The 22,217-nt window shown below is 41.4% G+C and overlaps 1 protein-coding gene across 1 annotated transcript in view; it reads right to left on the bottom strand.

Moving 5' to 3' along the window:
• Window positions 1–22,217, bottom strand: part of LOC132400744 (CUB and sushi domain-containing protein 1-like) — a 2,029,389-nt gene that overhangs the window by 1,257 nt on the left and 2,005,915 nt on the right. Inside the window, exons 66-69 of the mRNA XM_059982042.1 lie at window positions 15,532–15,693; window positions 10,992–11,104; window positions 9,469–9,553; window positions 6,817–6,955 (exon numbers count right to left, since the gene is read on the bottom strand). Coding sequence (XP_059838025.1) covers window positions 6,817–6,955; window positions 9,469–9,553; window positions 10,992–11,104; window positions 15,532–15,693 — 499 coding nt within the window. The remainder of the gene's footprint in view (window positions 1–6,816; window positions 6,956–9,468; window positions 9,554–10,991; window positions 11,105–15,531; window positions 15,694–22,217) is intronic.

Raw genomic sequence — 22,217 nt, 5'->3', positions numbered from 1 at the left:
GGAATTTAGTTATTTTTATACCTTACACAGTTCTGTTGCCACAAAACAACAAACTTCATGACATATGACAGTGATAATAAACCTGTTTTTGATTAGACCATGAGAGAACGGACTGATGATTTAGTAATAGGCCCCTCCAAATCAATTGCAATGGATCTGTTACCCGAGTCTATGAGAGTATCACAACCTGGATCACCCTGTAACCTGACCAAATTCTGGGGAAGTTACTAAACTATCCCAATCCCAAAACTATAAGTCTGTCTGCTTACAGTAGCATTGGCACCTACCGTTCAACAGCATCTGTTAAAACCATTTTATTTATTTTTTGTTTAGGGGTGATGAGAGTCGCATCATCACCTGCACATGGGGGAGGTCAAAGTGAACTATGATCTCTCTATGATCTCTACTATGACAAAGCAACACCAACTCCAATGGATAGGTCTTGTCATCTAAGTGGCTAACTCTCATCTCTCCCAGGTGAAGGAAGCACAAGACCTGGTGGGCAAAGGAAATACTTCAAAGACAACATCAAAATCAGCTTAAAGAAATTCAACACTGCATCTGAAAACTGGGAAGACATTGCACTAAATAAGTACACCTGGAGAAAATGTGTTCAAGAGAGAGCTGTGCTACAAGAGAACGACCTCCACTGTGCCACAGAGAACATGCAGCAGCTGTGAAGGAGAGCCTGGCCAACCAAAATTCCTAATCAGTCACCACTTACTCTTGTCCACATTGCACCAGAATACGTGGAATGCAGATTGACCTCTACAGCCACCTAAGGACTCACCAACAGACAACACCTAAGGAGAACATAATACTCATCTCAAGTGATCACATTAAATTTAATTTTTGCTTAATGACCCTCTGGTGGCTCAAATGAGAACTATTAATTCCAACAGAGCAAGAATAGTCCTCCAGTTATGTTGGAGTAAAAACAGGAAAAAATAATTTTCAAGCTTCTTCATTTGTTCTATGATGGACAGAACAGCATAGGAGAGACAAGCTTGGTATAGTGCTGAGGTAACCAGTTATGCAATCTGTGGCCACTTTATTAGGTACAGGAGGTAGCTAATAAAGTGACCACAGAGGGTATTTCTAAATATTCGTGGTCTTTTTATTGCTGTAGCCTATTTACTCAAAGGTTCAACATGTGTGTTCAGACATATTCTTCTGCACACCACTGTCGTAACACACAATTAGTTGTTTTTGGCGCCTTCCTGTCAGCTTGAACCAGACTGAGCATTCTCCTTTGACCTCTCTCCTTAACAAGTCCTTTATACCCACAGAACTGCTGCTCACTTGACTGTTTTGTTTTCACCTCATTCTCTGTAAACTCTGGAGACTGTTGTGTGTAAAAGTCTCAGAAGATCACCAGTTTCTGAGATAGTCAAACTACCCCACCTGGCACCAATAATTATTCCATCATCAAAGTCACTGAGATGAAATTTCTTCCTGATTCTGATGTATGGTATTAACAGCAAATGAACCTCTTTAACATGTCTACCTGGTTTTATGTATTGAGCTGCTGCCACATGATGGACTGATTGTGTATTTGCATTCATGAGCAGGTGTGCAGGAGTCCCTAACAAAGAGGCTACTGAGTGCACTTCAATGCAGAATTTCCCGGAAGAGGTGTGGGGAGACAAAAAAAAAGGCAAGTTTGCCATGCTTGCTTGCAGTCAGGTGACCCCTGCATGAAGATGCACATGTGTGAAAATCACGTGAGGATGGTCTGGGCTCATATGCGACGCCCCGCCACACAACTGATTAATCTGCCACCACTCACCGTCTAGGCTCACACATGAAGAATGGCCACTTGGGCAAGGTGCTGGAAGGCTGCCGACGCCTATGGAAGCGTACCCCAGCATGAGTCACCGTCCTCGGGAGAGGATAGAAAAAAAAAGCAGAAGATTGGGTGGGGAGGAAGAAGGAATTTACTGACAGAGCAACACAAAGTATGATTGGTAAAATATCGTACCGTGGAACAAAAAGCGCTTGTTGCAAGTTAAAGCACAGCATTAAAGCTACTCCTGGTAGAGTGATAGAAAAGTACAGCACAGAAACAGGACCTTTGGCTGATCTAGACCATACGGGACTATTATGCTGCCTTGGCCCATCAACCCTCACCAAGACAATAGTCCTCCCATCCTTGTATCTATCCAGATTTCTCTTCTATGTTGAAATTGAATCCGAATCCAACACTTGCACTGGCAGCTCATTTCACACTGAGAGCTTATTTCACCCGCTGAAAGAAGAAGTTTCCCCCTCAGTCTGCCCCTAAACATTTCACCTTTAACCCATGACTTCCAGGCCTCACCTAACCTCAGTGTAAAAAGCCTTCATGCATTTACCCTATCTAAGCCCCTCATAATTTTATATAGCTCTATCAAATTTCCCCTCATTCTCCTACACTCCCAGTAATAAAATCCTAACCTCTTTAAACTTTCCTTATAACTCAGGTCCTCAAGACCCAGCAACACCCTTGTTAATTTTCTATGTACTCTTTCAACCCTTTTGTTCTAGGTTCAACTCTCAGTGAAGGAGGACACATTGTTTAAGGTCAGTAAAACTGAACAATGATTAATTTTATTTGCATACCTTTATTATGTACAAGGGAGAGATCTTTACCCAGAAGGAACCCCAATCAAGCTGCGCCAAGTTGGACTCAATAGATATTTGGTGGATGTAGCAAGCAGAATTAACGTGTCACTTTAATTACCTGTAAAAACACTTGGGCTGACTACAAATTTTCTTTCCATGATCTATTTCATTTTTATTTTTTATTTAGAGATACAGTGTGGAATCGGCACTTCCAGTCTGAGCTGTGCCACCAACAACCCACCAATTTTACCCTGGACCAATCACAGGGCAATTTACAATAACCAATTCACCTACTAATCTGTACGTCTTTGTACTATAGGAGGAAACCAGAGGACCAAGAGGAAACCCACATGCATGTAGGAAGGAATGTAGAAACTTGCAGAGGATGCCAGAACTAAACTCTGAACTCCAACACCCCAAGGTATAATAGCATTGTACTGACCACTAAGCTAACATGGTGCCACAGTAAGTTTTCACTTCATGTGTTGTGACTCTGGTCTACTAGTTGTCACTTGCTACTTATCGGATGCTATGTGCCTGTGATGCTGCTACAAGAATGCTTTTCATTGCAAATGTTCATAGCTGTACTTGTGCATATGGCAGTCCACTCATTAAGAAAAGATGTAGCTTAAATTAATCTAAACTCCACAAGTAATAACTTCCTGAATTTTGAATTTAATATGCAAGGTTGGTTAACATGGCTTTGATTTCCTGCTATTTAAAATCAAATTTTACTCTTCTAACAATGTATCTTCAAATGTGAGGACAGCATGGAACAGGCTGATAGGTTGGAACGTATTGGCATAAAGAGGATATACTGAAATGTTTTTTTAAAAAAAAGGATAGATAAGTCACCTGAGCATAACCAGATTCATCTCAGGTTACAACAGGAAGGGAGGGAAGAGATTGCTGCCCCTTTGTGTCCTCACTGGCCCCAGGAAGAGTACCAGATGATTGGATTGTGGCAAATGCTATTCCTTTTTTTAAGGAAGGTAATGGGGATAATGTTGGGAAGTACAGACCAGAGAGTCTTGCTTCACTGGTGAGCAAATAATTGAAATTTCTTAGAGACTCAATTAGAGCATTTGGAAGAGCATAGTCTGATTAGGGATAGTCAGCATGTCTTGTGAAGTTGTGCCTCAGGAACATGATTAAATTCTCTGAGGAAATGACAAAGCAAATTAATGAATATAGAGTTTTAGATGTGGTGTATAAGGGTTTTAGTAAGGTGTTTGGCAATGCTTCCCATGGTTGGGCCATTCAGAAGGTCAGGAATGGGATCCAGGGAAACTTGCCTTTGATGATTCAGAGTTGACCTGTCCACAGAAGGCAGAGGATGGTAACAGATGGAAAGTTTTCTGCCTGGAGGTCGGTGTTCAATGATGTTCTGCAGGAATCTGTTCTGGAACTCCTGATCATTGTGATTTTTATAAATGGCTTGGATAAGGAAGTGGAAAGGTGATTTTATAAGCTTGCAGGTAATATGGAGATTGGTGATTATGTGGTAGAGTATAAGGTTATCATCGGGATATTAGTAGGAATCTGCCCTCTGTTGCTCCAGGCTAACAAATTAATGATGCTTTATTATCTTCTACTAGAGAGGGATGATTACTACTCCATTACTTCTGCATCACCAGTAACTTAGGAGATCCATGTTTCTCTTAAACTGCCATGAAAAGAATAGAGTGCAAACAAACTCCTAAGGAATATTTGTAGGTAAATCTGGTGATAAGTCCACAAGATTGGACGTTGTAGTTATGTTGTTTAGCTTCTAATTATTCTCCTCGATCTAAATCAGATCAACAAATTTGTGGATGACACCGAGATTGGGGAGGGCTATCAAAGCTTTTTTGAAAGTGGCATCATAGGAAATCAGAGTCATAAAGAAGTTTTTTGGACTTTGAACTTAATAAATCATGGTAATGAGTACAGAAACTGGGATTTTCTGTTGAAGATGCATAAGACAATCAACGATTTGATGGTAATGCGGTAAACTGGATCAGCAAGTTTGCAAATGCTGCTCAGATTGGAGGTGTAATGAACAGCGAAGAAGGCTATTAAAGCTTGCAGAGGGATCTTGCAACTAAAAAATGAGCTGGAAAATGGCATATAGAATTTAATGCAGACAAGCGTGAAGTGTTGCACCTTGGGAGAACAATCCAAGGTATGACTTATTCAGTGAACATAGGGCATTGAGGAGAGTGGTAGAACAGAGGGATCTGGGAATACAGATCCATAATTTCTTGAAGGTGGCATCACAGGTAGAGAGGGTTCTAAAGAGAGCTTTTGGCACATTGGCTTCCATAAATTAGAGTATTGCATGCATGTTTAGAATATATTGAAGATGTGTAAGATGTTGGTGGTGCCTAATTTGGAATACTGTGTGCAGTTTTGGTCAAATACCCTCTGGAATTATATGAATAAGATTGAAAGAGTATAAAGAAAACATAGATGGTGCTGGGACTTGAAGACCTGAATTTTAGGGAAGGTTGAATAGGTTAGGACTTTATTTCCTGGAGAATGAGGGGGAATCTGATAGTTATATAAAATTATGAGGGGTACAGTTAGAATACACAGTTAGGATAAACTGAGATTTGGTGAGACTAGAACTTGAAGTCTTAGGTTAACAATGAAAGGTGCAATATTCAAGTGGAACATGAGGGGAACGTCTTCACCCAGAGGATGGTGAGAGTGTGGAACGAGCAGCCAGTGAAAGTGGCAGATGCAGGTTCAATTGCACTATTTAAGGGAAGTTTGGGTAAGTACTTGGATGAGTTGTATGGAGACCTATGGTCTTGGTGGTGGTAGATGGGACCAGGAAGAAAACTATGCTGGCAAGGGCTAGATGGGTTGACGAACCTGTTTCTGTGCTGTAATGATCTATGAGTCTAATCTACTTCAGCTGAGTCGAGTTAAATAGTACATCACTTGAATCTGGCTAGAGTGGAGCATAACCCAGTGTTGACAGCTTTGAGGATATGGGGTTGTTCCATTGCTGGAATTTGGAACATGGATACAGTGTTACTTGGGGAACAGACCAAATCTGTGTAACACTCAAAACACTCTATTGAGGCTTCTCTAATTTTAGTGGGACTTACAGTGCATTGATTCCAAAGGCAATGGTGGATGAAGTGATTTTGTTAATACTTATAATTAATTACTCTAACAGTTTTTAAACACCACTCTCATTCCAGAAACAGTGTCTTTGCTCAGAGATATACAAACCTATGAGGGTACAGCATTGCAGTCTTTTCCCCATGATGTTGAACTAGAGGTCATAGCCTGAAAGGTGAACTGTTTAAGGGGAATCTAAAGGGGAACTTCTTCACTGAGAGGGTGGTGTGAGTGTAGAAGTGATAAATGTGCACTTGATTGTAACCTTTAAGAGAAGTTTGGATAAATACATGGTGGAGGGGTGTATGGAGGGATATTGTCTAGGTGCAGTAGATGGGACTAGGCAAAAGATTAGTTCATCATGAACTAGATGGGCCAAAGGGCCTGTTTCTGTGCTGTAGTACTCTGACAAAGCAGTAAAGGCTAGGGCTTCTGCACGATCTCCCAATTATTGTGTGGAGGTTTAGAGAGAGTGGCAGTTTGAAATGGCCAGCCTTAGATATGCAATGTGGGGTCGATAGGCAGCAGTTCTGCAGAGTAAGCTCCCTTTAGCCCAGTCCGGGAGACTTGGAAGATGGCAGTTGCTGGAATCTTTAACAACACACAAAATCCTGGAGAAACTTGGCAGGGCAGGAAGCACCATGATGAAGAACCTCAACCTGAAACATTACCTCTCCATCTCCCTCCATAGATGCTACCTGACCTGCTGAGTTCCACTGGTTTGGTTCCAGTCTGCATGTGCAGTTTCTCATTTAAAGTATTGTGTGTGATTACTGTGTTTGTGTGTTTGTGTGTGATTACTGCTTCCCTTACAAAGGCCCACTGAACTAGATCTTATCAATTTCCCATTCTGATCAACTAAAGGAAATGTTTTTGTCCTACAAAATATGCTTTTGATTCTTTTTGTTATTCTATACAGAATATTTATTTGATTAAAAAAGGTTTAAGGTGAGTTGCAGGTTTGCTGTTGGACCAATCACATTGGCACTAACTGGCATGAATACTGTAGAAAGCACGATAAGTAAACATGTCTATGTTGTAACTGGAGCAGTATCACCAGATTAGTTTCCTCACAGAATCAGGATGTAAATGTTTCACCTGTGTTTGTAGAGGTAAAAAGCAAATCCTGCCAGGATGAGGGCAAAGAAAGGAACCAAGATGGCAGCTGCTACAGAACTGCTGTTTGTGCCATAGTAATAATTAGATTTGTCTCTGCCCAGTGAACCTCCTGGTGGCCCTGAAAGAGAAAGAAAGATGTAAGTGTGTCAGATATCACACGCTGACAGAAACTGGGAGCTGGTGGGGAGATCACAAGAGTAGGCTTAGGTCACTTGGCCTATCAAGTCTGCTCTGCCATTTCATCATGGCTGATTTGTTATTTCTCTCAAACCCATTCTCCTACCTTCTCCCTGTAACCTTTGACACCTTTTCTTATCGAGAACCTATCAACCTCCACCTTACATATACCCAATGTCTTGGCCTCCTCAGCCATCTGTGATGATGAGCTTCACAGATTCCCCACTCTCTGGCAAAAAGAAATACCTCATCTCTGTTCTGTCCTGAGGGTGTGCCCTCTGGTCCTAAACTCCCTTACAATTGGAAACATCTTCTCCACATTCACACTATCTATACATGTCAATATTCAAAAATTTCAATGAGATCCCTCCTTATTCTCCTAAACTCCAGTGAGTACAGGCCCAGAGGCAAAAAAAAAAATGCTTCTCATACATTAACCCTTAGGGAGAGGAAAAAGGGGATACGATTGAGGGAGGAAGTGCGTGAGTAAAAAGGGTGAAACAAATGATAGTTTAGCTGTTGGTTAATATAAGGTGACATAGTTTTAAGAAAACACATGAAATGCTAGAAACATAGAGGTCAGGCAGCATCTATGGAAATGACTTTTCCACCAGAGACCCTTCTTCAGGGCTGAGAAAGAAGTGGAAAGATGCCAAATAAAAAGGTGGGAGAGGGGAAAGAAGCTAGCAGGAGGGTGATAGGTGAAGGTAGGTGGCTGGGAAAGGTCAAGGGCAGGAAAAGAAAGGATCTGATAGAGAGTGGACAATAGGAGAAAGGGAAGGAGGATGGGACCCAGGGGGATGTAATAATTCAGAGTGGGGAATTTGAGGTGGGGGGAATTTGTTCACCAGAAAAAGAAATCAATATTCACACCATCAGGTTGGAGAATACCCAGATGGAATAAAGTGTTGCTTCTTCACACTGAGGGTGGCCTCATCTTGGTACAAGAGAAGGGATTGATCAACGTATTAGAACAGGATTGGAAATTAGAATGAAAATGTTTGACCACTGGGAAGTCCCACTTCTGGTGAATGGTGCAGAGATGCTTAATAACGCGGTCCCCCATTTTATGATGGGTCTCACCAGTGTACAGGAGCCACATTGGGAGCAATGGACACATTAGACAACCAGAGCAGGTTCAGAGGTGAAGTGTTGCCTTATCTTGGAAGGACTGTTTGAGTGGAAGTGAGCAGGTATAGCACTTAGGCCACTTTGAGGGATAAATGCCGGGATGGAGATTAGGGGGGAGGGATGAATGCACAAGGGAATTGTGATGGGAGCAATCCCTGCAGAAGGCAGAGGGGATATGTTTAGAGATAGGATCCCTTTAGAGATGGCAGAAGTTGTGGAGAATAACGTGTTGGATGTGGAGGCTGTTGGGATTGTAGTAAAGACAGGAGATCCCTTTGTCACTGTTAAGGCAGCAGAAAGACTGGGTGAGCACAGATGTATGGGAAATGGAGGAGATATGGTGAGGGCAGCATCAATATTGGAGGGAAGGGAACCCTGTTCATTAATGATAATGTCTCTGATGTCCTGGAATGGAAAGCTGCATCCTGTGAACAGATGTGGCAGAGGCAAAGAAACTGAGAAAAGGGAATAGCATTTTTTACAGAAGGGCAGGAGGAGGTATAGTTGAAATAACTGTGGATAGCAGTAAGTTTATAAAAGATGTTGGTTCACCGTCTGACTCCAGAGAATGAGACAGTGAGATCAAGACAGGGGAGGGAGACATCAAAGATGAACCAAGTGAATTAAAGGTGATGTGGAAGTTAGAAGAAAAGTTGATAAAATTGACAAGCTCGGCATAGTCTTATGGCGATTGGAGGAAAGTATAGGGGAGATTAAAAAAAAATAATTTACAGATTGTGGGTGTCGCCAGCTAAGCCCGCATTTATTGCCCATCCCTAGTTGCCCTTGAGAAATTTGTGATGAGCTGCTTTCTTGAACTGCTGCAGTCCCTGAAATATAGGTTTGCCCACAGTGCTGTTAGGGAGGGAATGCCATGATTTTGACCTAGTGACAATGCAGGAATGGTGGTATATTTCCAAGTCAAGAGGGTGGGTGACTTGGAGGGGGATTTCCAAGTGGTGGTGTCCCAGATATCTGCTGTTCTCGTCCTTCTAGATGGTAGTGGTAAATGTCAGTGGTAAATTATTTTACGCAGAAAGTGGTGTGCGTGTGGATGCTAGTAGAGGTAGAGGTTGCTGTGCTTCCACTGCCAACTTTGTGTGCCTACAACTCACTAACACTAACTCAGTCATCTTTGGATGGAAACTGGAGTACTCAGAGGAAACCATGGGGTGAACATAAAAAACACCTTACAGACAGATGCTGGAATTGAACTGCAATGGCTGGCTCTGCAAAGTGTTATTCTAACCACTATGCTATATGCCGCCGGAGATGAAAGGGAGATGGGAAGGATAGAAGGAAGAGCAAATTACTGTCACAAACCTTGTCTCTGAAAGCCAAACTGCCGAAAGTCTTTGCCTTGAACAAATCCCTGGTAGACAAACGTTCCTTCAGGGTCAGCTGATACCTAAATGTAAGAGTCAGTATATTTAGACTGTCTAGATAACAGATAATGGCATCTTGTGTAAAAGATCATTTTGAGGTTTTTTTCATCATTATGTCTCATTGTCTTTCTCACTGAAAAGGATCACTTTGTACAGACAGCTGTTCAAAAACTGTTCCTTTGAGAAACATCCTCCCTTGACTAACATTTTTTTCTTTGGAGCTAAGGAGGATGAGAAGTGATTTGATGGAGGTGCATAGCATGAAAAAGGCATGGATAGAGTGGGCAGCCAGAGACTTTTTCTCAGGGTGGAAATATCTAGTACAAGGAGCTTAATTTTAAGGTGATGGAAGGAAAGTAGAGGGGTGATGCCAGAGTGGTGAATGCGTGGAATGTGCTTTCAGGAATGGTGATAGACGAGGTAAGTTAGGGGCACTTAAGAGACTCTTAGACAGGCACATGGGTGATAGGAAAATGGAGAGTTATGTGGGAGGGAAGGATTAGATTGATCTTTGAGTAGATTAAAGTGGCAGCACAACCCTGTTGGCCAAAGTGTCTGTACTATGTTGTATGATTGTCAGCAAAGTGGGAACTGCAGACACTGAACGTTGACAGCTTTTGTAAGGGTAGAAGTTCTCAACATCATGGTGGACGTGTTCATGTCAATCCAGCCCCGAACACCATTCAAACCATTTTTTACACAAGCACCAATGAAATTATTCTGAACCAGTGCTCAACATCTGATATGGAAATTGCAAGGCATCTCATTGCAACACCCTACAAAGGATTATGAGGACAGCTGAAAGGATCATTGGGGTCTCTCTTGCATACATCCAAGATATTAATCAAGAGCACTGCATACACAGGGCTTTTAGCATTGTCAATTACCTTTCTCATCCATCCAGCAACCTCTTTGATCCCCCCACTACCATCAGACAGGAGGTACATAGCATGGGAAATAGTTTCTTCTCCCAGGCCGTGACACTACAGAGCTCCCCGCAACTACCCAGTTCTCACCTCGTACTGTATGAGGCTCCAGTAGTGTTATTCTGTTTGCTTTTTAACATATTATTTGTGGTAATAATACTTGTTGTCCACCTATGTCTGAAGGAATATAGTTTTGTTTAGCTGTACAAATGTGTATGGTTGAATGATGATAAAGTTAAACTTTTAGAGTAGACAGCAATCAGGCGAGGGAAACTTGATGACTGCATCGAGGACATTTGGTCATTTCTACTATGGCCAGATTAATTCCCCATTGGCTGTGATGTAACTACACTTTAAAGAGAGACATTGAACCATTAACAGACACAGCAGCATCTGCAGAGGAGTAGGGCACTTGACATTTCATGTTGTGACTCTGCATCGAGGCTTCTTATTAAGAGAATCCTGTTTGCCTTTGATGGGATCCAATTGCAAAATAATTTAGCTACTGATCAGTTTGATGTAATGTTGTACTTACATGACCATCCAAAGCCCAGTTATCATTTCTGAACTTGCTTACAAAGATCTCAATAGGTCCTTTAATCTGATACACTTTTAAGTAAAGCCGAGTCTCTTCTCTTTTGTAGATTCCTGCAAGCGATAAGCACAGGATAATTAGGTTTGATAGAACCATAGAACACTACAGTACAGAAACAGACCTTTCAGCCTATCTATTCTGCCTCATTCTAGCAATCTGCACCTAGACTATGGCCTTCCATACTCCTTATATCCATGTACCTATTCAAATTTTTCTTAACCCATGTCCATAACTTCTGATAGTCTGATCCACACTCTAACCACTCTCTGAATGTAGAAGCTTCCTCGCAGGTTCCCCTTAAACATTTCATCTTTCACCCTAAATTCATGACCTCTAGTTCTAGCCTCACCCCAATCTCAGTTGAAAAATCCTTTTAAGCATTTATACAATGTCCATCATTTATACCAACAGAAAATTAGAGTGGTTTCATTCATTTCTTAGTACCTTAATGTCACCAGACTTTATTAATAGCCCTGATAAAGATGGTGGAATGCCCATGGTGAATGTACTCTTTCTATTTGGCTGTACCTGGGTGTCAATATCTCTGAAGGGTCCTGGGTCCAACATACTGATGTAATTACAAAGAAGGGAGGACAGTGGCTGTATTTCATTAGAACTTTGAGTGTTGGTATGCCATCAAAGACTCTAAAATTTCCAGAAATGTACCTTGAAGAGTATTCTAACTGGTTGTACAACCATCTGACATGCAGGGGCCACTGCACCAGATCCAAAAAACTGCAGAAATTTGTAAACTCAGCCAGCTACATTGTGGGCACTAGTCTCGCCAGCATTGAGGACACCTTCAATAGGCAGCATCCATCATTAAGGACTCCCATCATCCAAGATATGCCCTCTTCTCAATGCTACCATCAAAGAGGAGGTACAGGAGTCTGAAGACATACACACACTCAATGTTTCAGGAACAGCTTCTTTCCCTCCATCATCAGATTTCTGAATGGACAATGAACACTTCTTCCCTATTTTTTCTTTCTGTTCTTTTTTCCTCTTACATAATTTTATATATACAGTAATATACATTGTGATTTAAAGCTTTTTACATAATGTACTGCTGCCACAAAACAGCAAATTTTATGACACATGCCAATGATATTAAAGCTAATTCTTATTCTGATTCTCTCAGGAACTCTGGATAGGATTCATCTGGAAAGGAACACACAGGGAATGCTGTTTCAACACATCTCTTATCCTCCTCAGCAAGTGGATATAACAGCTGAGTATTTACTCATTGCAGGTAGTGCTGGGAATCAATGTTTATGGTGTATCATTCACTTCTGCCCTACTTGGTGGTGTTTGATTGGATTGTTTAATTGTTATTTAATTTCCCATGCCCTCTTCTTGTTGCTGCCATCAGGAAGGCGGTTCAGGACCTGCATCACCAGGTTCAGGAACCATTATTACCCTTCAACCATCAGGTTCTGGGGATGACTTCACTTGTCCCATTACCGAACTGTTCACACCAAATTGGACTCACTGTCAAGTCCAATTTCTCAAGTTCTCCATATTTATTGTTTGTTTCTTACTATTTTTGTCTCTTGTTTTTTGTATTTGCAATTTGCTTTTTTTTACACATTGGTGTCCACCCTGAGGGTGTGTTTTTTCCATTTGAGTTTCTTGTAGTTAGTGTCATTGCCTACAAGAAAACAAATCTCAGGGTTGTAAATGATGTCATACATGTACTTTGAACTTTGATTCCGAAGCAACAAGTTTTATACCCCTTTCCATGAATTCTGAATGAATTTTTGATCAAAATATCAGCACCAACATTGTTGAACTTCTTTCCTGTTGCCACAGCTGCTCACATTATGACCTGTATGGAAAGTATTCCATAATACTTGCAAATGGTGGGAAACCTTCAGAGGTAAGTCACTTGCAAAGAGATACTCCATCTCTGATCTGTTTTTGTAACCATGGTAACTCCAAGATGTTGGTGGTGGGGAATTGAATAGCTGTAATTCTATCAACTGTCAATTGAATGTGCAAATATTACTTGCCACTTTAAGTCTTGCCACATATATCCTTGGGAGCATTTCATCAATTGAGGATTTGCAGATCAAACTGAATGTTGTGTCACAATTATGCCTTATGAAAAGGGTGAGAGGTCTTTGATTATACTGGCTGCATTACTGAAGCATCAGGAAGTGCAGAGAGACTCCATTGAAGGGACTAACCTTAAGGTGATTGCGTATCAAAACTGCATTAAGAAATTTCTGCAGTCCTGTACGTTCTGTGGGATGATTGACCTCTGCTAAGACCAATTATCCTCTGCCAGAGGTATAACTCCAAGCACTGAAGCCACACTTGTCCAAATGCAGTGTAGTCCTGATGAAGGGTCTCAGCCCAAAACTCTGACTGTTTATTCATTTCCATAGATGCTACCCAATTTCCTGATTTCTTTCAGCATCTGCAGAATCTCTTGTTTATGTAATGCACTGTGATTGTTCTGTTGCTTCAGAACCTTTTAACACATGCCAAAAGTACCAGTGAAGAAAAATAGATCACCTGAAAATGAGATTGTACCAACCTTCCAAGGACTCTACGCTTCTCGCTGCCTCAATAAAACAGCCAGCATTATCAAGAACCCCTCCCAGCCCAGATATTCTTACTTTTTGCCTCTTCCATTGAACAGAAGTCCTTCAAGCTGAAGCAAAATTTCACCAGCAAATCTATTGGGTTCATTCTCTATATCCAGTGCATCACACATCTTCTTTCCATCTACAACAACAGTTAGGATTTCCCGGGGGCCATCCATTTTAATTCCAATCCCCACTCCCATTCTGAAATGGTGGTGCAGGCTAATGGTGTCATGATGTCAAGGTCACTTATTCTTACCTTTAGTTTCTGAAATTCTGTTGTTTGGACCAAGACTTTGAAAAGCTCTTGTATTAAAAGTGCAATGGCAAAACTAAAACTGGGCAAGATTGAGTGTTTACTACTTGATACCAATTCACAAACTACACCACAGATATCCACCTGGGCTACTCCATCAGCATTCACACTAACTACCACCAAGAAAGACAAGTTAGCGTAATGCTCAGTAACTTGGGTTAATTTCTGCTACTGTCTGTAAGGAGTTTGTACGTTCTCCCTGTGATAACATGGGCTCCTGCAGGTGCTCTGGTTTCTTCCCCCATTCCAAAGAGGTATGGGTTGCTAGGTTAATTGGTCACATGGGTGTAAATGGACATTGAGGGCTCATTGGGCTGGTAAAGCCTGCTATCACGATCCGTCACTAAAAAAAGAAAATAAATTTCCCCTCCAAATCACCTTTCATTGTAATTTAGGAATATATTGCTGTGTCAAAATCCTGCAACAATTTCCCCGATAGTACTATAAGAACTGTCCTTTGAGAGGGTTGCAGTGAATCAAGATGTTGGCTTAGAATCAGCACCTCATAGTTAGGGGCAGACAAGAAGTGCTGGTCCTGTTAACAATGCATCAATCCTGGAAAAAGTATAGCTGATTTTCTTTTGAACAATACAGCAATTTGATTTTGGAAAATTGCAATAAGAAGAGGGTTGTTGTGATCAGGACTTTAATTTACCTAATATTAGTTGGTACCTCCTTAGTGCAAAAAGCATAGAAGGAGTGGAATTTACTAGTGGTGTCCAGGACTGACTCCTGAAACAATAAATGTAGTCTGGCCGATTAAAGGAGAGGCTATACTGGATCTAAACTAGTACAAGGCAATGAACCTAGTCATGTGACAGATTGGAAGGTCAAACTTGAAAACAGAACACTGGGTTAATGGTAGGATTCTTGGCAGTGTGGAGGAACAGAGGAATCTAGTGGTTCGCATCAATAGATATAATGAAGTTGCCATATAAGTCGATAGGATGGTTACGAAGGCCTTCATTAGCTGGGGCATTAAGTTAAAGAGCCATGAAGTAATGTTATAGCTCTAGATAGACCACACTTCAAATATTGTATTCAATTCTTGTCAGCTCAGTATAGGTAAAATGTAGGAACTTTAGAGAGAGAGTGCAGAGGAGATTTACTAGGATACTGCCTTGATTGGAGAGCATATATTAGGTTGAGTGATTCAGGGCTTTTCCTTTTGGAGCAAAGGAAGAGACTTGTTCAAGATGATAAAAGAAATAGACAGACAGAGACTTTTTCCCAGGGCAAAAATGACTAATATGTAGGTTCATAATTTTAAGTTGATTGGAAGAATGTATAGGAAGGGATATGATTTTTTACACAGTGCAAAGAATGCACTGCAAGGATAGTGTTAAAAGCAGATACATTAGAAACATTTAAGAGACTCTTAGATAAGTACAAGTTTGATTTTTTAAAAATGGAGGGCAATGTGGGTGAGGAGGATTAGAATTTTGGAAGAGGTTATAAGATCAGCACAACATCATGAACTAAGGAGCCTGTACTATGGTGTAATGTTTTATATTCCACTTCTGAATTTCCCGTCTGCTCTCGAGGTCTAGAGATACAAAACAATAAAACCTACCTGAGAGCTTTAGCTCCATGCTGCTGTGTTCAATGAAAGTAACATTCACTCGACCACTGGAAATATTAAAATAATTAACTGTTAACGTTGCTGGCTGTTTCTTTCCAAGGTATTCGTAGAAGCCCTTCCAAAGAGAATTACGAGCAAACACATCTGGAGGAACTGAAAGGAATAAAAGGATATTTTACATTTTAAAAATCACAGACCAAGTTAGGGAGAAATCAATAAACAACTACTTGTTCTACAAAAACATTGTTTATAGTTTTGTTGCCATAGATGAAGGAAACAGATTCTTCAACCCAACTGGCCCATGCTAAGCAAGATTGTATACGCCAGGACCAAGAAGTGGGTGGTAAAATCAGTGTGAATCCTACTTACCCTACAAAAAAATTGCCATGGAGTTATTTAAACAGAAACTGCATGCCATCTTTCCTTCCCCCAAACAATTAAGCTAATCAGCCATTCCAGTTAGCCCCCACCCCCTTTATCTCAGTGACTGCACTGCATAGTAAATACATCTGGTATTTATGCACAATTTATTCCAGATCCATACTTTATCCTCTAACTTTACTCTTATATAATTCTTTGATTGTTGAATGTTATTTGTTGCATGTCACACCCTGATCAACAAATCACAGCAAATTTCTAATACATGTAATACATGTGACGAATAAATTTGATCCTTGATCCCCATCCAAGCTAGTCCCATGATTCCAGCATCACTGATTTATAATCCCTTTCAACCATATTCTGCTGCCTTCTCTCCGTAACCTTCGATATTCTGATTAATCAAGAAACTATCAACCTCTGCCTTAAAAATACCTAATTACTTGGCCTGCACAGTAATCTGTGGCAATGAATTCTATAGGTTCACAACCCTCTGGTTAAAGAACTGTAAACTTCATCTCTGTTCAAAATGGATGTCCTTCTCTACTGAGTTTGTGCCCTCTGGTCCAAGTCGTCCCCCACCCCCCCATATAGGAAACAGCTTCTCCACTCCCCCTTTATCTAGGCACTCAATATTCAATAGGATCACCCCACCCATTCCTCTACACTCCACTGTGTACAGGCCAAAGTCATCAAGCACTTCTCATATGTTAACCCTTACTATTCTGGGATCCTGTTCTGGACCCTCTCCAATGCCAGCATATCTCTTCTTAGATTAGGGCCCAAAACTGCGATGTGACCAATGCCTTATAAGGCCTTAGTATTACATCCTTGCTTTTGTATTCTACTCAAGTCTATTGTCATTTAACTATATATGTATACAATCAAATGAGACAACACAAAAGACACAATAACTTAATAAGGACAAACTTTACAAATGAATCGTGCACACATATCAAACTAAAGGGCATAAATTAAATATTGTAAGGTATAGAATAGATTAGCTAGTGATACTTTGATTGTGATGCAGCAGGTTCAGAAGTGTAACGGACTGAGGGAGCAAACTGTTTCCCATCCTGACCATTCTAGGTTTTACACATTGGAGTTTCCTGCCTGATGGCAGAAAGTGAAAAAGGATGTTGGATGAGATCCTTTATAACACTAAGGGCCCTGCCTACGCATTACTCTTGATAATAGGGAGACCTCAATGATCCTCTCAACCACTCTGACAGTCCTTTGTAGTGACTTCTGGTCCAATGCTTGGCTGCTCCCATACCAGATGTGGTGATCATTAAAAATGCAGTTAAAATGGGGTGGAAATGGTGAGGTGGGGGGGGGAAGGCCTTGCTTGCCACAATCTTAGAACATAGAACATAATGTGTACAGGCCCTTCGGCCCACAATGTTGTGCTGACCCTCAAACCCTGCCTCCCATATAACCCCCAAACTTAAATTCCTCCATATACCTGTCTAGTAGTCTCTTAAATTTCACTAGTGTATCTGCCTCCACCACTGACCCAGTGCATTCCACGCACCAACAACTCTCTGAGTAAAAAACCTTCCTCTAATATCCTCCTTGAACTTCCCTCCCCTTACCTTAAAGCCATGTCCTCTTGTACCGAGCAGTGGTGCCCTGGGGAAGAGGCACTGGCTATCCACTCCATCTATTCCTCTTAATATCTTGTACACCTCAATCATGTCTCCTTTTATTCTCCTTCTCTCCAAAAACTAAAGCCCTAGCTCCCTTAATCTCTTATCATAATCCATACTCTCTAAACCAAGCAGCACCCTGATAAATCTCCTCTGTACCCTTTCCAATGCTTCCACATCCTTCCTATACTGAGGCGACTAGAAATGGACACAGTCCTCCAAGTGTGGCCTAACCAGAGTTTTATAGAGCTGCATCATTACATCGCGACTCTTAAACTCCATCCCTCGACTTATAAAACCTAACACCCCATAAGCTTTCTTAACTACCCTATCTACCTGTGAGGAAACTTTCAGGGATCTGTGGACATGTACCCCCAGATCCCTCTGCTCCTCCACACTACCAAGTATCCTGCCATTTACTTTGTACTCTGCCTTGGAGTTTGTCCTTCCAAAGTGTACCACCTCACACTTCTCCAGGTTGAACTCCATATGCCACTTCTTAGCCCACGTCTGCATCCTATCAATGTCTCTCTGCAATCTTTGACAATCCTCTACACTATCTACAACACCACCAACCTTTGTGTCATCTGCAAACTTGCCAACCCACCCTTCTACCCCCACATCCGGGTCATTAATAAAAATCACAAAAAGTAGAGGTCCCAGAACAGATCCTTGAGGGACACCACTAGTCACAACCCTCCAACCCAAATGTACTCCCTCTGCCTTCTGCGGGCAAGCCAATTCTGAATCCACCTGGCCAAACTTCCCTGGATCCCATGCCTTCTGACTTTCTGAATAAGCCTACCATGTAGAACCTTGTCAAATGCCTTACTAAAATCCATGTAGATCACATCCACTGCACTACCCTCATCTATATGCCTAGTCACCTCCTCAAAGAACTCTATCAGGCTTGTCAGACATGATTTGCCCTTCACAAAGCCATGCTGGCTGTCCCTTATCAGATTATGATTCTCTAAATGCCCATAGATCCAATCTCTAAGAATCTTTTCCAACAGCTTTCCCACCGCAGATGTAAGGCTCACTGGTCTATAATTATCCAGGCTATCCCTACTACCTTTTTTGAACAAGGGGACAACATTTGCCTCCCTCCAATCCTCCGGTACCATTCCCGTGGACAACGAGGACATAAAGATCCTAGCCAGAGGCTCAGCAATCTCTTCCCTCGCCTCATGGAGTAGCCTGGGGAATATTCCGTCAGGACCCGGGGACTTATCTGTCCTTATGTATTTTAACAACTCCAACATCTCCTCTCCCTTAATTTCAACATGCTCCAGAACATCAACCTCACTCATATTGTCCTCACCGTCATTAAGTTCCCTCTCATTGGTGAATACAGAAGAGAAATATTCATTGAGGACCTTGCTCACTTCCACAGCCTCCAGGCACATCTTCCCACTTTTTTCTCTAATTGGTCCTTCCTTCACTCCTGTCATCCTTTTGTTCTTCACATAATTGAAGAATGCCTTGGGGTTTTCCTTTACCCTACTCACCAAGGCCTTCTCATGCCCCCTTCTTGCTCTTCTCAGCCCCTTCTTAAGCTTCTTTCTTGCTATCCTATATTCCTCAAAAGACTGATCTGATCCTTGCTTCCTCAACGTCATGTATGCTGCCTTCTTCCACCTGACTAGATTTTCCACTTCACTTAGGAAATGGAGGTGCCTCTGTTCCTCTCAAAATGTATGTTAACATTGCCTTTGCTTTCTGTACCACCAACTCAACCTGCAAGTTAACTTTTAAGGAATCCTCCACAAGTTACTTTGCACCTCTCACTTTTGAATTTTCTCCTCATTTAGAAAATAATCTACACCTTTACTCCTTCTGCCAAAGTGCATGACCATACACAATATTCCAACTACTTTGCCCATTTTCCCAAGCTTTCTAAGTCCATCAGCAGGCACCATTCTTCCTAAACACCAGTTGTCCCTCAACGTATATTTGCATTGTCCACAAATTTGGCCCCAAAGCCATCAATTCCTTCATCAAAATCATTGACATATAATGCAAAAAGAAGCTGTCCCAACACTGAACCCTGCTGCACATCACTTGTCACCATCAGCCAACCAGTAAAGCCTTCCTTTGTTCTGAACTTTGCTTTCTGCCAGTCATACAATCTTCCATCCATGCTTGTATCTTTCCTGTAATACCATAGGTTCTTATCTTGTTAAGCAGCCTCATGTGTGGCAACTTGTCAGAAGCCTTCGGAAAATCCAAGTGAACAATATCTACTGACTCTGCTTTGTCTATCCTGCCTGTTATTTCTCAAAGAATTCCAACAGATTTGTCAGGCAAGATTTCTTCTTAAGAAAAGCATTCTCACTTTGGCCTATTTTATCATGTGCCTCCAATTACCCCAAAACTTCATCCTTAATAATGGACTCCAATATCTTACCAACCTGGCCTATATTTTTCCTTTCTTCTACCTCCCTCCCTTCTCAAAAAATGGAGTGAAATTTGCAATTTTCTGGTTCTCCAGAACCATGTCAGAATCTTCTTATTCTTGAAAGATCATTACTAATGCCTCCACAATCTCTTCAGCTGCCTCAGGATGTAGTCCATCTGGTCCAGGTGAATTATCGACCTTCAGACTTTTCAGCTTCCCAAGCACTTTCTCCTTAGTAATAGGAACAACACTCATTTCTGCCCTCTGACACTTTAGCATTTCTGGCATTTGGCCAGTGTCTTACACAGTGAAGACTGATGCAAAATACTTATTAAATTTGTCTGCCATTTCTTTGTCCTCCATCACTAGCTCTCTAGTGTTATTTTCCAGTAGTCAGGTATTCACACTCATCTCTCCTTTACTCTTTATATATCTGAAAAACTTTTTATATACCTTTTAAAAACTCTTTTATATTATTGGCTATCTTACCTTCACATTTTTTTTTCTCCTTATGGCTTTTGAAGTTACCTTCTGTTGGTTTTTAAAAGCTTCACAATCCTTTAACTCACCACTAATTTTTGCTGTACTCTATGCATTTTCTTTTACTTTCATGCTGTCTCTGATCTCCCTTGTCAGCCACAATTGGCTCATTCCCCTGCCCCTTTAGAATACTACTCAATTCTTGGGATGTATCTTTCCTGCGCCTTCCAAATTGCTCACAGAAATTCCATCCATTGCTGTTCTTCTTAATCTCTGTTAGTGTTTCCTTCAATTAACTTTGGCCATCTCCTCTCTTATCCATCCTTCCTATCCACGCACCTTATAAATATTGTTAATACATCTTCACCACCACTTCCTCTGGCATTGCATTCCATATACTGACCACTCCATGTGAAGAAGTCACCCCTCAAGCTTCTATTAAATCTTTCCCCTCTCACCTGAACTCTATGCCCTCTAGTTCATAATTCCCCAACCTGGGAGCAGAGACTGTCCACATTCACTTATTCCCCTAACGAATTTCATAAGCATACTTCCCAGCATCGAGGACACTTTCAAGTGGTGATGCCTCAAAAAGGCAGCGTCCATCATTAAGGATCCTTTTCATCCAATACATGCCCTTGCTACCATTAAGGAAAAGTTACTGGAGCCTGGTGACACACATTCAATGTAAGAATGGGTTGTCAGTGGAGGTGAGGGATCTTTGCTGAGGAAGTCGGTGCAGCAGTGTCCCGTCCAGATGAAGGATCTCAACCCAAAACAACAATTGTCCATTCTCCTCCACAGAGTTGCCTGACTCACTGAGTTCTTCCTGCACCTTTTCAATACTGTTCTTACATCATACTTTCATTGAATTCCATTTGTAAAAGGGAACTCAAAATAACTAAAATTAACCTTTTATTTTAAATAAACACCATTGCAGCAAATACCAAGTGCCTGAAATGCTATGTTTATTAATCCTGTAAATATACATTGATATATTATTAAGTGTGAGGTGGTTCATTTTGGTAGGTCAAATATGACGGCAGAATATAGTATTAATGGTAAGACTCTTGGCAGTGTGGAGGATCAGAGGGATCTTGGGGTCCAAATCCATAGGACACTCAAAGCTGATGCACAGGTTGACTCCATGGTTAAGAAGGCATATGGTGTATTGGCCTTCATCAATAGTGGAATTGAATTTAAGAGCTGAGAGGCAATGTTGCAGCTATATAGGACCCTGGTCAGACCCTGCTTGGAGTACTGTGCTCAGTTCTGGTCACCTCACTACAGGAAGGATGTGGAAACTATAGAAAGGGTGCAAAGGAGATTTACAAGGATATTTCCTGGATTGGGGAGCATGCCTTATGAGAACAAGTTGAGTGAACTCTGCCTTTTCTCCTTGGAGTGACGGAGCATTAGAGGTGACCTGATAGAGGTGTATAAATTAATGAGGAGCATTGATTGTGTGTATAGTCAGAGGCTTTTCGCAGGGCTGAAATGGCTAGCACGAGAGGGCACATTTTTAAGGTGCTTGGAAGTAGGTACAGAGGAGAGGTCAGGGGTAAATTTTTTATGCAGAGTAGTGAGTGCATGGAATGGGCTGCTGGCGATGGTTGTGTTGGATACGATAGAGTCTTTTAAGAGACTCCTGGATGGCTACATGGAGCTTAGAAAAAGAGAGGGCTATGGGTAATTCAAGGTAATTTCTAAAGTAAGTACACATTCAGCACAGCATTGTGGGCTGAAGGGCCTGTATTGTGCTGTAGTTT

The sequence above is a fragment of the Hypanus sabinus genome, chromosome 10 (assembly GCF_030144855.1).
Source record: "Hypanus sabinus isolate sHypSab1 chromosome 10, sHypSab1.hap1, whole genome shotgun sequence".
NCBI classification, from domain to species: domain Eukaryota; kingdom Metazoa; phylum Chordata; class Chondrichthyes; order Myliobatiformes; family Dasyatidae; genus Hypanus; species Hypanus sabinus.
Note: the sequence above shows the minus strand (reverse complement) of the source record. Positions and strands in the feature narration are given on the sequence as shown.